This window comes from Zalophus californianus, chromosome 10 (assembly GCF_009762305.2).
Source record: "Zalophus californianus isolate mZalCal1 chromosome 10, mZalCal1.pri.v2, whole genome shotgun sequence".
NCBI lineage: Eukaryota > Metazoa > Chordata > Mammalia > Carnivora > Otariidae > Zalophus > Zalophus californianus.
In genome coordinates, this window is record NC_045604.1 from 5,174,996 (window position 1) to 5,191,392 (window position 16,397).

A 16,397-nucleotide genomic window follows, 5' to 3' on the forward strand; every position below is an offset into this window, starting at 1 on the left:
TCAATACACAAACAGATGACTGTTGTGTGTGTTCCAATAAAACTTTATTTATGAACACTGAAATTTGAATTCCATATAATTTTCACATGTTACCAATATTATTCTTTCAAGTTTTTTTTCAACCTTTGGAAATTGTAAAGACTATTCTTAGCCCACAGGTTATATAAAAACACTTGGCAGGCTGGATTTGTACACAGGCTGTTGTTTGCTGATCCCTATAGTTTTCTTGTTGGGAGAATCATCCTCATCTAGTTTGGAATCAGTTTATATAATAGTGCTCAATGAACTTTGAAGTTTCTATTGCTTTGGAACAGTTTAAAATTACATGGGAATTATCCTTTCACTGACTATGATAGAACTAGTTCATGAGACCACCTAGGCCTTGGGCACATTTATTGGGAATTAGATTTACTGAATATTGTTTCCAATTTTTCATCTGGTTAAAGAAGTTCTTCTACTTATAAACTTTCAGCTTGTTGAACCACTACAGATATAAAAGGTACACCAGCAATCCATTGGTTCCTCCTGCCACCAGGATCACATTTGTGTTTGGGAAAGACCACTCTGGCTGTGGTATAGAGAATGGATTGGACCAGGATGAGTTTGGATGTGGGAGGGAAGGCTGCTGTTGTCCAGGAAGAGGTGGTGGGGGGCCACGACTGCAGCAGCTATTGGCAGATGAAAGAGAGAAGTCAGATAGACTGCAAAAACATTTAGGAGGTGTGTTAGGGGTTTTCAAGGCTACTTCCATGTTCAATGATTCACTAGGAGGACTTACAGGATTTGGCATACAGTCCTACTCATGGCTACGACTTATTACAGGAAATAGATCAAAGCAAGATCAGCAAAGGGAATGGTACCTGGAGTTGTGTCCAGAAGAAACCTGGTGAAGCTTCCAAGAGTCTTATCCCAGTGGAGTCACACAGGACCATTCTTAATTCTTCTAGCAACGTATTGTGCCAACATGTGTGAAATGTTGTCCACCTGGAAGCCTGCCTCAGCCCAGAATTCCAGGGTTTTTTTTTTTCAACTGTCAGAAATGGAAGCACTGTCTGCCTAGCACATACCAAAATTTCAGAACCCCAGAAGGAAATCAGGTGTTTAGCACAAACCAAATTGTACAAATAGTTTAAGCTCAGTGAACCACTCTTATCAGGGTGTGGTTAAACTCCCCAAATCCAACTTCCCAGACACCAGCCCAGGACAACCTTGTGAGCATGCCTTTCCAAGGATAACAGTCTTAGCCCTATAATGTTAGTTCTTTTCTATGTTTTCTGACCCTTAACTATGTTTCCTGCACAGGAAGTACATTCGATGGTGCATTTTCTACTGCATTTCTACCCAAAGGTTAGAGACTTATTAAGGGTCTTACTGCTTAGGAATAAATAGCTTTGTCATTGAGACATGGGCCAAAGGATTCTCACGTTCCAGGTAAGGCAGGTGAAGCCTGCACAAACTGCTGCATCTTCATTAGTTAATCAAAATATGATAACATTGAAAACTTCCTCTCCAACTTGCACAGGGTCAGGTACTGTGGGTACAAATGGTGAGCAAAACCGGCCATGGTCTGTGCCCTGATGGAGCTCACAGTCTAGTGAGGAAAGAGAGACATTAACTAAATAATCACAAGGAGAAATATTTAAAGACAAAATTTGAAATCTTCTGTGAAGGAAAGACATGTAGTACAATGAGAACAAAGTGTGGGCATCAAACATGGTCTGCAGGAGCAGGGAAAGTTGCTCCCAGGAAGGGGCGTTTGCACTGAGCATTGAGGGATGAGTGGTAGGGGGGTTGGATTTGGAGGTGGTGAGGGGAAGGAGGAGAGTTAGAGAAAGGGTCCTAGGGCTAACGCATAAGGCTAAAATAAATGAAATGTGCCAGAACCTCAGGGCACTGGGAAAACACCACCAATTTTTAAAAAAAATCTTCTCAAGTAGTTCTGTATCTGCTTACAGAGTTTCTACAAAGGGACTCTGAAGTTCTTCAGGGTAGCGGCTTACTTTCAGCCCAACAAGAAAGGGATGTGGAGATGTAGCTGGGGTAGCTGGGAGCCCAAGCACATCTGCAAAGACCTGCTCAGAGCAGAGGATCTGGAGCTTCTCTGATAAGCGGGGAGTTATGGAGGTGTTTTCAGATCGAGAAGCTTCCATTTGAAATCTCACACACCACCTCTTAGCACGTCCATTCTCCTTCAGGGTTTTACAAAACATCCTGAGGTCCTGCACCAACAGTTGTGAGGGAACCACAGCGCATTCTTCTCACTGAAAAGCCCAGTGCTTTCTCCAGGTGGCACCGTGAGCGACCCACACAACCTCTGCTCTCCGTTCCCTAGACCCAGACTCTGGAAGGGAGAATCCCAGTGTCTGGGTCCCAATCTGAGTTTGGTTCAACACATATTTATTCATATGTTTATGAAGCTCTCCTAGGCACTAGCTTCTATCATGGGTGCAGTGAACAGCAAGATGAATAAAGCAAAGCTCTCGTCCTGGAGGGAGGTGTGACTTAAGTGCCCAGTTTCCTATCTTTAGGATGATGGAGGCAGAGTTGCCTTCCCTTCCTCCAGCCACGTGCCTGTGCTGCACTCTGGTTTCTTGCTTCTGGCGTTGGCCCTCCCAGTGGCTAGCTTTGCATCCTCTCTCGGGGTCCTGGTCATCTCTCTCACAGTAGACTTCCTCGTCCTCAATTTCTGTCTTACTGCCCTCAACCCCACAGTCCCTTTCTGGCTACTCAGGGCCTGAGGCTTCAAACGGCACAGGCCCTTTGTCATGTTGGAGAGTCTTTGCTGTTTCTTTGCTACTTGCTTGGCCTCTTTTCTTGAAAAACAAAAACAAAGTAAGACACACACAAAAATGGGTGCATTATCGAATAGTTTGTGTTTACCTGCTGAAATGGAGCCTGTAGTCTCATTTCTTAGGCACTTAGGAGGTAAAATTTATGGGCAATAAATACTTTATTAATGGAAATTTACAAGCGAGCTATATATTTAGCTTTGAGTTGGGGGGTTCAGAGTTCTACACAAAGAGGGATCCTTGGTTTGGTCCTTGAGTATAAAATAGCTAGAGATGGAAAGGAGAGAAGCTTTTCCAGGCACAGGACACAGCATGGGCAAAGACATAGAGCAGGAAAGGATTTGGTGGGTTCTTGAACCCACGTACTTCTGTGTGACTGCAGCTTAGGGAGGAAGCAGGAGAAAGGCCCGGACAGTCTGATGGGTCAAATTGCTCAGGAGTCTGGTCCCACAGGAAAAATTTCTCAGTAGAAAAATAAAGCGATAAGGTGAGCATTTTGGAAAGATTGCTCTTTATGTGATAAGAGCCCAGGTCACATGTGATAAAGGAATGACCTGGGAGAACGGACACCGGGAGGGAGGCTAGGCAGATTGAGGGGACATGGTTGAGTTGGACTTGACAAGACCTAGTGACTGCTCAGACGTAGGGCATCTGGAGTCAAGAATACAAGTTTCCTGCCTTGGGAAGCTGTGGGTAGGGGAGGCGCTGAGAACAGTGGCTCAGTGCCCAGCCCCTGGACCTGGGAGGCCAGCAGTGGAGTCCTGGTTTCCATAGTAACTTGGACTAGTTGCTGAGTCTTTCTGTGACTCAGTTTCTTAATTTGTAAAGTGAAGGAGGATTGCATCTTCAGGGATTAGATGAATTTTAATGTTTCCTATGTGGGCTTTAGATGAGTTAGTACATATAAAACCTTCGGGTGGGGAACGGTGCATAGTAGGCTCCAATAAATGTTAGCTATTATGAGTATGGTGGGTCATCAAAACTTAAAGGTTCAGCTTTTTCTAAACTTTTAAATAGTGTTGCACAACTCATAAATTCTTACCTCTCCTTCTGTTTCTGTTATTCTTCTGATATTAATAGTGGAAATTTGCACAGTTTTTCTCTCATAACAACTCATCAGCAGCGTTTATGACCTAGATCCCTTATTGGCTGTGAAACCAGCTCTGCCCAAAATGCAGACAGTGAGCTCTACTCAAGATTCTTAATGGGTGTTTCTAGTAGAAGAGTTGAGTGGTTATCCAGACAACAACGGAATTAATATATGAATACATTTACTTGGAGCTGCTCTTGGTGTCTTTAAAATATTATTATACATACATATTCATTCAACAAATATTTGTGGTCCACCTATGAAGTGTCAAGAAAAGTGCCCGGTGCTGGGAGTCCAGAGCCAGGTATAGGAAGGCTCAAGTGCATGGTCAGGTGCAAGTATGTGGCTCTTGGTGACAAGAAGTCTTGAATTCAAGTCCTGTGTTCCCCAGCTGCCTGATTTTGCCAGGTATTTATTCCCTCAGTCTTAACATAAGCTGGAAGAATTGTTGTTGTTGTGACTTGTAAAAAGCATCTAGTATAGCAATTGGTATACAAAGGAAACCCTTAATTAACTCTTACAGTCTCCCTGCCCTCAGGAGGTCTCTGTTTGCATTATTATTATTCAGACCAGCCCTTGTTCTCTCTGGCTGGCTGGGGAGCCGATGCAGGGGGCGTAGCATGGTAAGTGAAATGACAGGAGGAACAAGCATCGGTGTAGGAGGACTGGGAGTTAAGTTCACTTAACTAAACACTAATTGAGCACAATATCAGCCACATTTGTGCTGCAAGAACCTGATACAGGCTCAGCACCTGATGAAGGTTCAAGCCTGTAAGATCAGCTTATAGGCATATTCTTACAGTGCTGCCTCGTACTAACTCTACACAGTAGGAGCTATTACTGTCCCCATTTTGCAGGTGGGAACACTGAGGCACTGAAAGGTGAACCTAACTTGCCTGAGGTCACAGAACGAAGGAACCAGGATTCAGACCCAGGCGCTCCAGCATCGAAGCCTGCGTTTGGGACCATTCAGTACCCTTCTGCCTTCTGCCTTCTCCTCCAAACTTCATTTTACAGCCAGTAGAAACTGTCTCTAAGGGTTCTTGAGAAAGTTACTCACACCCAGGAAAATTCAGGGAAAGGTCAAGTAGAAGAAAAGTAATAGATCTGGAAGAAAATATGGCCCAGCCACTTCTTTTCTCCAGGCTGAACCTACAAAACACCAGGCCAGGGGCGCCTGGGTGGCTCAGTGGGTTAAGCTTCTGCCTTCCACTCAGGTCATGATCGCGGGGTCCAGGGATTGAGCCCTGCGTGGGGCTCAGTAGGCGGAGCTTGTCCCTCGCTCTCTGCCCCTCCCCCTGCTTGTGCGCGCGCTCTTTTTCTCACTCTCTCTCTCAAATAAATAAAATCTTAAAAAAAAAAAAAAAAAGGAAAAAAGAATCACCAGACCAATCAGGCTCCTTCCTTTCTTTGCTGGGTTTCCAAAGTGGCCCAGCCAAGCTCCTCTCTTGTGGGCTGTGCAGTTTAGAGCATTCTATAACCTTTTTAAAAGCATCACATTTTAAATCGGCTTCACTTTCTTTTTCTGAGAGGCATTCGCTGCACTGTTTCTCCTCTTCTCTGTTCTCTGCCGAAAGCCCATGTGGACCCGCAGGTGCCTGGCTTGTGCTGCCTTACCGGCACTTGCCACTAGAGGGCCCTGCGCCTAAGATTCCAATTTCAATGCACCTTCGTAAAAACTGGCCCATCTTAGTGTGATACATGAGATCACACCCATTTTACAGAAGGAGAATCTGAGAACCAAGCCCTTAGGGACGGGGTGAGTAGCTTATATCTTCATAAATCAGAAGAGTCAGAGAAAAGAAAGTGAGAGACAGGAGCTCAGTGGTCCCAAATCCCAAAGGCCACATGAAGAATTCCTGCGTACTAGTTCCTTCCCAGGCTTGTTCTCCCGGAAGACCCAAGGAACTCTGGCCTCTCCTTCTGTTCCTCTCCCCTACTTGCCACTGGGGCTGTAGGACACTAGCAATGTCACTGGGTGAACGCACCAGGGTGAAGCAAGGACAGTTTAGAGAAGGACCATGTTCAGCAGCGGTCCCTCAGCTCACACAAAGGCGAGGCATGCTTTTATTTTAGGGGAAATCCAGCCTGTTCGGTGTCCCCTTTGGAACTTCTCCATCCTTATGACAAGTCTCCTTATTTCTTCCTTCTCTCCCTGAAGTGACTGCCTTTCACTCACCCCTGGTTCATGGCTTCAGGTGACGTCTTCGCTGGTCTAACTCTGAGAGTCTTTTCCCTCCAAAATGTCCTTACACTGACGTCGGCATTCTGACATTTAACACTTGCCATAATTGGATTCCACTATGCTTGTTGGCTTCTATCAATACTTGCAACGTGTACTTTCTATTTGAGCTGGCTGGTCATTTTCAATTCTATTCAATAGCATTTATTGCTCACAGGCAGCGTACAAGGCAAAACGTTGGCTGGTGGTGGATGCACAGGGGACTAAAACTTTCATCGCTCGTGATCACTCTCCATGGTCATGAAGTCATGGCTCTTGCCCTTCAGTATGTACAGTGTGGAGGGAAACAAATAATGATCTATACCGTGAAGCAGAAAAAAATGAGTTGCAGTGATATAAGGACTAAGGCGGGGGGCGGGGGAAGAGGGCAAAAAGAGCCATAATTAATTTGACCAGTGATGCCAGGGAGAGCTTCCCAGAGGAGGTGACATTTGAGCTGAGCGTTCATGTGTGTGGAAAGGGCTGGGGGTTGGGCGGCACACCAAAGCAGAGGCACTCTGCCATCATAGGCAAGGGACTGTGAACGTGCTCAGTGCCTCTGGGGTGGTGCCCAAAACACATCATGCCGACTCAGCCTCTGCTTCTTTCTTGTGCTTTCCTCGGTGGATGCCTTCTGTCTTCTCCATTCTCCAGATCCTACCCTTCCTCCAGAGCCCAGCTTCAGCTCCACCTCCTTCATGAAGACTTCCCTGACTGTACGGCTCCCCCACTCCCCAAAACGTGTAATTCAGCTTTAGCTATAGTGTCTGCGCTTGCCTTGCACGGGGCAGCTAGGCCAGGGCAGACATGACGCTCATCTGATACTTTGGAGGTCTTGCATCCCCCAACACAGTGCTAATGGTGGGGGCTAGATGGTTCAATGGAACCATTCACTGAGACTAACACCTTCCTTCTGCCTAAATGCAGCTCACTTCTGCTGCCCAGCCTGGGATTGTTCATGGGGATTTAGGATTTAGCTGGTTATGGGTGCTCACACATAAGGGAAACGGTTCTTCATACAATCACTTGAATGTTCTGCTCAGCCATGGGTGATTCCTTCTCAGCACCGGTGGCGGGGGCTCAGGGGCATCGAACCAAAGCATGAAGCAGTGACTCTCTGGACCGAACCTTAGTAACAGAGGTGAAGTGAAGCCAGTTTCATCATCTACACCATCATCTGCCAAGTTCCCTCTGAAGAATGACCCGCTTCTTTTAAGGTCTCTTGTTTTGATGGTTGGGTTGTACTCAGCCCCCCTAAAGTGTCAGAAATATAGCTGGTCAAGTCCTTTTGGTGAATGGGGTACTGAGTACGGTCTCTTCTTCTTGCCGAGGCTGCTTGGAATAGGTATTAGTCTGGTTCTTCAGAGAAATGGAACCAACAGGAAACAGACATAACAAGGAGCTGGCTTGTGTGCTTATGAAGACTGAGAAATCCCAAGGTCTGCAGCTGGACCGCTGATGGTGTAGTTCTCCAGCATTAAGTCCAAAGGCCTGAGAACCAGGAGAGCTGATGGTGTAAGTTCCAGTCCAAGTCCAAGTCCTAAGGCAGGAGGACTGATACCCCAGCTCTAAGATGGCCAGGCAGAGAGAATTAATTCTCCCTTACTCTCTTCTTCTTCTAGTCAGGCTCTTGATGGATCTGGTGATATGCACCCGTACTGGAGTGGGGATTAATCTGTTTTACTCAATCTACCAATCCGAATGTTAATGTCATCCAGAAATGCCCTCATAGATCCCCCCCAGAATCGTGTTTAACCAAATGTCTGGGCACCCCATGAATGGCCCAGTCAAGTTGAAAGCTTGGCCAGAAAAAAATCTTATGAGGCTTCCGAAGTAGAGCCTGAAGAAAAATGCTGCAGCTGTCTAGTCCCTACAGAAGGAGCATTTTCCAACCCTCCGTCTGGAGAGTGTGTCTGCACAGCCGAGAGCCACACCTCCCATGGCTTCCCGTGTGACACCATCATGTATGGGCGGGCCGGGCCAGCCAGCTGCCCCTGCACAAAGGTTCCTGGGCAAAGGGGCATATAGAGGCTGAAATGCAGCCCACACTCTACTCATCAAGCCGCGTGCTTGGGAGGGGCTGCATCTGCCTCAGGGGAAGGGTGCTTTTGCCTAATTTGTCTCAGGTGCTGTGTGGACTGTGGAGGCCGTGCCCCAGGGCTCCCCACAGACATTGAGTATGATCAGAGCATCCTAGGTGGTGTGCCATGGCCTGGTACAGGTGTGCAAAATACCAATCCTGTCTACATAGGGGGTTGCTGGGAAGGCTCATCACCTCCAGTCACAAAAAAGTCACAGATTGGGGCGTGATGGTTTGCAATCTCCGGGTAAGACGTACGCAGAGAAAGTCTGGGTCCGGGGCATCTGCCTGGGTATCGATGGTTGTTGAAGCTCAGTGTCCACAGGAGAATGCTGGCCATGAGCCTAGATCACATTTTCATAGGTTGAAATCCCAGGAGGTTTGCCGTCCTGAGAGCTGGTTTTCCCCATCTGTGCACAAGAGGGAGTTGGAACTGCAGGTTAACTGAGAGATGCTGCTGGGGAAGCCCAGCCCTGGGTGGTGCCTGGGACAGACAGACGGCACAGGGAGATGCCTCAGGCCTCCCTGGTGCTGGCGGAATCTGGGGCAGCAGGGCCTTGCCCTTTGCTGGTCCCTTGCCTCTGCTCTGGTCACCCGCTTGCAAGCCCTTGGGTCATCAACTGCAGAGCCCAGAAAAAAGCAGCAGGACGGAATGAGGGTATTAGCATTGATTTTGATTATAGGCTTGGGCAACATCCAGGCTCAAGCTACCTGCCTTCCTTGTTCCCTGCTGAGCCTCAGCTCCTTCTGAAGCCCCATAACGGCACTTCACATACTGGCGAGTTGCCTTCACTGGCGTCCCGTGCTCTAGTTATGTGGACAGACCTAGAGCCCTCCCCACACCCTGCTCCCAAATAAAGTGGACCCAACAGGATAGGAAAAACAATTCTTCTTAAATTATATAATGACCAATCAATAATCGCCATTGGCCTTGTCTAGAGGATGCGCTTTGAGATGCCTCAACCCGGCCGCCCTGATTAATCCCTCTGATCCAGTCCTTGCCAGTGTCACCTCCCGTGTCCTCCCCTTCCTTCAGATCTCGGCTCACACATGCGGCCCCCTGCCCCTCACTTCTTCCTTCCCCTTCCCCTTGTCCTTCGTCCCTCCGTTGCCCCTTTGTCTCCTTCTCCTTCCTTCCCTCTCCTGAGCACTAAGGGAGTGAAGGCCCTTTCTTCCCGGGCTCCAGGACACTGGCTTAGCTTCACACCCCCACGACCTGTGCATTGAGTTCTCTTGCAAGTCTCCTGCATCTGCAGCTCACAGATGCCCTCTACCGAATCAGCTTTTACTTCTCATTTCCCATCCATCTGCAGCTAATTTCCTAATGTTTTTTGTTCTCACGACTTTCCCTTCCCCCTAGACTCCCTGGGTCCCTATTTATCTTTCATGATGATTTTGCCCAGCTATTAAACAGGAACACTGGCAAACATTTGATTTGCCAAGAGACCCCAAAGCTGGCTTTCTGACTGTAGCAGAAATGAGGATCCTCATGGACAGTGACATAGACCTTCTGTCTATGCATATTCCAGAGCAGGACACCGAGGCACAGGGTACTGTGAGTGTCACTGCTCCATTGCAAATTGTTGTGCAGGCTGCACCCTGTACAAGCCAGCTGGTGGAGGAAACGGAACTGAAATTCAGCCTGTGTTCTACTTGTCGGTCTGGGCACCTGGTGAGGGCCTGTTTCTGTCCAGAGGGGGCACCTGTTGTCTAGTTTTATTCTGTGAGCCGGCATGGCCCCAGCTGCTCTAGAGGCTGGAGTTTCCACACAACAGGTCAGAGGCCTGGGGGCTCCTGCATTTAGAGGCAGGCCCAGCATCCCAAGCAGGCCAGCTTTTGGATGGCCATGGACCTGGGAGCCGGGCTCTGTGCAGGTGTGAAACACCCATGGGCCCCGGCCCTCAGCAGTTAGTCCTGAGAGGGACAGAGAAGAGCGCCAAGGGAACCAGCTGGCCCCTGCTTGGATGGACAGGGTACAGCAGAATGGTTGGAACACACAGGCAACAGGGATAAGAAGTCAAAAAGGATTTACCTTATCAGTCTGCAATGTGGAATAAACCTTGTTCACCGGCTCCTCCTTGGCAGGGAGCGCCTGTAAAACACCCATCTTGCCCTCAGTGAGGAGCCCAGGCAAAACCTCGCCAAGCCCCCTTCCTTCCTCTGCCCGGCCTGCTGCCCCCCTGCTCCCACTCCCACCAGGTGGCCTCCTCTCCCGGCCTCAGCTCTGGTTCCATCCAGCCTCGGAGAGGGTCAGGGCCAGGTATGGGGCGGGAGGAGTGGGTAGCCATTGGGTAAAACCCTCAGGAGCCAAGAGGAGGGGTTTGCATGGTTCGGACTGGGTCTTGCTCACTGAAGATTTTGGCTCTGGGCCCCTAGCCGCCCATCAGTCCAAGCACAGTGCTAGACGGACCAGGCCGACCTCTGTTGCCCAGCACTCTTGTCGACCTCGGGGGTGCATGCGGGCGGGGGCGGGGCACAGAGGGAGGCGGTGCTTGTGGAAGCCTGGCTCAGAGTGGAGGTGAGGGCAGGGCAGGCAGGTGAAAGGCAGGTGGGAGGAGGGGGTGTGCCGCCGCCACACCAGGAAGTTCAAGGGGACCTCTCTTGGGGTGGCTCAGTCCGTTAAGCGTCTGCCTGCGGCTCAGGTCATTATCCCAGGGTCCTGGGATTGAGTCCCATATGGGGTTTCCCTGCTCAGCGGGGAGTCTGCTTCTCCCTCTCCCTCTCCCCTTGCTCGTGCTCTCTTTTTCACTCAAATAAAGAAATAAAATCTTTTAAAAAGGGGGGACCTCTCTCGATTCTGTGCCCTTGGAGGCCCCTCAGCCTCCTGTTCCCGTGTCGGTGGCCACCTAGCAGCCCTCCCCTTACACCAGGGGCTCCCTTGTTGTTTGTCCCTCGTGGAGGGCACTCCACTCCTAGTCAGGCCTCTCACCTCACCCAGAGCCAGACCCCCGTGTGGAAGCTGGCGGCCTCCACCCCTAGAGGCTGCCACGGGGTGACCATCGGCCACATTCCTGTCTCGTCGGGGGGCTCACAGCATCATTTCCCTGACATGACGATGCTTGGTTGGACCCTCCAGATCCCTGGCCTGCTGCCCCAACTCCCTTTCCTGGGGCTGGTGGTGAGGACCCATGAGTGGCATCAGCTCACCTTGGATTGGGGGATTTCATCGTAGATTCTGCCCTCTGCCGGCGGGGCATCTCTTGTAACCATGACGTAGGTGTATATTGTTTTCTTTGAGATGGCATCTGTCACGAAGAAACATAGAAGCACAGTGCGTGAGAGGCAGAGAGATTTTAGAGATGACCTCTTCTAAGGTTCTCTTTTTAAGGTAAAGAAATGAAGCCCTAAAAGGTCAAACGGCTATCATCATCTTGAGATGGATGCTCGGGTCCTGGGACTGCCTCTCCCTCTTGGGATTTCATGTGGTGTGGGAGCCCGGAGAGGCCAAGTCCGGAGAGACAAGTCCCTGCTCTTAAGAACTCCTGGGGTGGTAAAGGCATCCATCCCAGTGTGTTCCTCTCCTTGGTCCTAATGTGGGACATTTTAGGGTGAAGTTGAAAAGAGATGGCTAGAATTTGGGGCCTTCATGTTTCAGGGCACCAACATATCCACAAATCACAGTGAGCTTAAGCGGCACACAGAGTTAAGTCCTGTCCCAGACCCTGTCCCAGACCAGGCAGGTGAGCCAGGCCGACCCAGACCCTGCCTGAGACCCGGCAGGCAAGCCAGACCGAGCGCTCTCTGTCATCTCATTGATAGATGGAAAAAGTAGCACTTCTTCCTTCCCAAGAGACTGTGAGGGACTGAAGACAGATGTCTCTTGGAGGAACCCTGAAGATCCCCTTTGGCCTGAGTCAGGTTATGGGACTTCTCCCATCACAATGCCATTTGAGTTAAATTCTCCAGGGAAGAGAATTTAACTCCTCCTGTGCCAAGCCTGGGCCGTCAGTCGCAAGCACAGTGCTGACGTTTACTGAGTCCTTACTCTGTACCAGGCTCCAGGCCAAGTACTTTATGTGGGTAATTCCGTTTAATCCCCTTAATAAGTATGTGCAGCGCATCCTCTATGTCTGGTTTACCACTGACAAAATAGGCTTACGGTGACAGATCCCTTGTAACTGATAAACAGCCAAGCTGGGACCTTTGGCCCAGACTGCCTGCAAGGCACAGGCTGAGTCTTAACCAATCTGCCGTGAACTCATCTCTCCCAGTTGTCATCCGGGAAAACTGGTGGCCGAGAACTTACCAGAGTTCTTACTGAAGGGCTTCAAGAAGGAACCTGAGGAATCAGACCCAAAGGAGAGTCAGGAACATGGAAACAGAGGTTTAGCCCCTCTATACCCAGGCTTGTTACTGTGGTTGGTGGGAAAGGAAGATTTGGGGAGATCATGGGGCTAGGAGGTATAGGAGGGCTCCTCTGGGGGCCTAAGATTAGGTTTTCTGCTTTGCAGATGGCACAATTACAGAAGGATCCAGAGGGATCCAGAGGGATCTAGTGATGCGCATGGAATGCAAAGTTAGTACATGTCCCTCTGTGACTCTCCAAAGGTCATAGTCAAAATATGATGGAATTGGAAGTGACCCAGGAGACCCTCTAGTTCAAATCTCATTTCACATGTGAGAGCACTGAGCCAGAGAGGGAAACACACATGTCCAGTGAAGCACAGCTTCTCAATGGCAGTACTGAACTCACACCCAGGTTCTGGGCCCACCAGACACTGATGACAACAGGAACAGATTCTGGAGCCCACTCAGGGCACTGTCATCCAGGGGCCAGCACTCTGGAGATGTTGAGGTAGAGGAGGGGGATTGGAAGAAGGATTTCCCCGGAACAAAGGACCGCTCTGCCCCACCTTGGATAAATGACTTCAGTCCCAGGAAGAAGGAAGGTACATTTCCACATTTTACCTTCTGGAAAAATCCTACCTTGTCCTCTTTTGCACAAAAGGAACAAAAGTACCGAAGGCACAATGAGTATAAAGAGAAGGAGCACCACCAGTCCGCTCAGCAGCCCGTGCGGCGAGAATGGAGGCCTGCCGCAGTGTCTGCAAACAGAAGAGACAGCGGGGCTTGGCCACATTCAGGGGCACTATCAAAACGGGTGCCCTCCAGGGGAGTGCCAAATCTCCAAGGGAAACTGGGCTTTCTGCTATTCAAAGTCAGCACTGGAAACAGAATCAGAGGGCCAAGCAGGGCCTGCCTCAGAACACCCCAGAAGCATGGCCTATCTCAGAAAGCTCTGGCCTTTTTTCCACGCCCTCCTGGGAGGAGATGCCCCTGGGGACCAGGCCTGGCCTCCCCCGCTGCCCCATGGGGAACAGGGCCCAGCTCGGGCCGCTCTTCTGAGTGAGTCCTGGAGACTGCAGGAGAGACGGATGGAGCTGGTCACCTGCACAGAGCTGCTGGGCAGAGATGGAGTCTGAGCTGTTGCTGACGGGGTTCCAGGCTGTGCACGTGTAAGTCAGCTCTTGGTTGTCAGGGGTCCAGAAGATTCGAATTACATTCCCCGCTTCCCCCAGGGGGCTCCAACTATATGTGACATTCTCTTCTTCTTTCTCCACAGAGCATGTCAAGGTGACATTACAGGTGCTGTTCATAGACGTCATTAAACTCTGCACAATTTTTGGCTTTCCAAGCCGACCTAAGAGGGGAAGACACATGTGTCAGTGGTAAGCTGGAGTTAGCCTATACCAGGAGAGCCAACTGTTAAATTTACAGAAAGTATTCATGAAAAATGAAATTATAAAAACTTGCAAGAAAATAAAAAAATTAAATTAATTATATTTTAAAAAGCTAATATATACTCAACATTCACCACTTTCTATTTTTTGGGGGGGAGCCAATTTACTCTTATCTACATTCTAAAAGTTATTTACATCTATAGTATCTGTCTTTTGTAATGACATACAAAGTCTTCCCAATTCTGCAAGTTTTAAAACACAGAGGGAGTATTTACCCCTCAGAAATTGACAAATAATGGGGCACCGGGGTGGCTCCATTGGTTAAGCCTCCAACTCTTGATTTCGGCTCAGGACATGATCTCAGGGTCATGAGATCAAGCCCCGCATGAGGCTCCATGGATTCCCTCCCTCTCCCTCTCTCTCCCTTTACTCCCATCCCCCAAAAAAACAGATTGGCAAATGCTCAAACTTGGGCTGGGTTGACTGCTCGGTGGAGTTTCACTCTAGACTGAAGAAAACAATGGAAGAAAGATGGCTAAGGTTGATTAAACTTAAAAGTGCCTCCTGTCTGTAGACATTACATTGTGAATAGCACAAAAAAACTAGGAAATATTCTTCCAGTATTTGAAAACCGTTATCCAACTCAGCAAAGAGCTCTCTCTTGTTAATGTGCAAGCAAAGCTCTGAAATATTTGTTTATTGAATTACTTTTTCCTTATTAGCTCACTTCATGAAACTATCAGCCAGCATTCTTGTTGGCTTCTTCGTCAGTGACACTGTATGCTGGGAGGTATGAACGTTCAGCAAAACTCAATGAAAGCGTTCTGTGCATACAACTGGCTCTATGCAATGCATGATAAAGACCAGTGTATATTTTATTACCTTTTATGAAATCGTGCCGCACGCCCTTTGTATCACACACACCATCAAGAACCAGCACACCGTTGCATGAAACAGTCTTTATTTTTTTTTAAGATTTTATTTATTTATTTGAGAGAGAGAATGAGAGAGAGAGAGAGCATGAGAGGGGGAGGGTCAGAGGGAGAAGCAGACTCCCCGCTGAGCAGGGAGCCTGATGTGGGACTCGATCCCGGGACTCCAGGATCATGACCTGAGCCGAAGGCAGTCGCTTAACAAACTGAGCCACCCAGGCGCCCTGAAACAGTCTTTAAAAAATTTTTGGGGCTCTGTTTTCTGGTGTGTTTTCACTGAGTTGTTTTGTGTTGTTCTAAAGCCTTTGGTGAAAAGTTAAAATCTCTTTAAAAGTTCATTTAAAAAAATATTTTTACTGAAACAATCAAAAGGTAAACTGTCCAAGTTGTAGGCTAGTAAAGGGTTACAGAAGAACAATTATATTTAGGTTGAAGTAAGAGCTATCTGGGGCCGGCAGAAGGAAAGGGAAGATCTTCCCTTTACCAGCAGATAAGAAAATGCCCACATTCTGAGTTGGTAAATTTAGTTCATTTTTGGCCAGGCTGCTGTGCTAGGCTTTGTTCCTTCTCCCCTAGCCATGTGAGAAGGATTCAGAAGGAACCAGCATGTGGCTTTCTGGTTCATGTGGTATTTTTAAAGTTGTCTGTGCCTGTGAGGAAGTAGAATATGGTAAGGAGGAAGCTGTAAGTATTTCTTATTCCAACTGCACCAGAAACCCTGGTCTTGTGCGTCTCTTCAACGGATCTATTCCAGACCAGATTTAGTGATGACTTGTGAAAAACTCCCAGAGAAGTTTGGAATGACCTCGATGAGCTATAACAGTGATCTATACAGATGTATATAGCAAAAAATGAGCGAAAATGTGTGTGTGTGTGTGTGAGCGCGCGCATTTCTTTAGAAACTGGATTTACAAAAATGTCCAACTCTCTGCTTGATATTTACTTATTCTTAGAGACTCTTTTTTGCTGGGTGTCGAGGTGGGGGATAATAGTAAAGAATCGGATCCTATCTCATTGTTCTCAGCAGGAACTGAGACGTTACCTGCATCAGGCTGCTGGGCAGAGAAGGTCGGGGCTGTGGCTGAGAGTGGAGAAGCCACTGGAGACCTGGGTCCGACCAGGCTCTGCTGCTCTCTAGAACGGGGATGCACACAGCTTCACTGAGGTTTAGCTCCATCAGTTATAACACGAGGATAATTTTTTCCTGCTAGGGTTGTTTGTTGTGAGGACTAAATGGGTTATTGTGTTTAAAGAATTCTCTAATGCCCATCTGTCCATCTGTCTTTCTATCATCTATCATCTATCTAGCCACATTAATTATCTATAGGAAAGACAAAACAAGCCAGCAACAGTGACCACTGTTGAGTTGCAATGCACTGTATTGCTTTTACTCTGTGCACGTATTGCCTAAATATGTGTGATCTCTATATATTTTTTTAAAAATTAGGTGGTAGAATGCCAGACACAAAGAGTTCAGTAAATGTCAGTTCCTGTCTCACTATCTTCTCCACTAACTCTCCAAAAGGTATAGATTTTGTTAGGTGGGCAACCCGGCTTTCTCTGAGACTTTCCCATGGTCTGCCCTACCTGCAGATGGTATAACA

At 48.3% G+C, this 16,397-nt stretch overlaps 1 protein-coding gene across 1 annotated transcript in view; it reads right to left on the reverse strand.

The window, feature by feature from the left end:
- Positions 1–773: 773 nt before the first annotated feature.
- Positions 774–16,397, reverse strand: part of CD84 (CD84 molecule) — a 34,029-nt gene continuing 18,405 nt past the window's right edge. The window contains 7 exon segments of the mRNA XM_027613786.2: positions 774–8,590; positions 10,213–10,272; positions 11,328–11,425; positions 12,427–12,459; positions 13,107–13,190; positions 13,193–13,225; positions 13,570–13,821. Coding sequence (XP_027469587.2) covers positions 8,525–8,590; positions 10,213–10,272; positions 11,328–11,425; positions 12,427–12,459; positions 13,107–13,190; positions 13,193–13,225; positions 13,570–13,821 — 626 coding nt within the window. The 3' untranslated portion in view covers positions 774–8,524.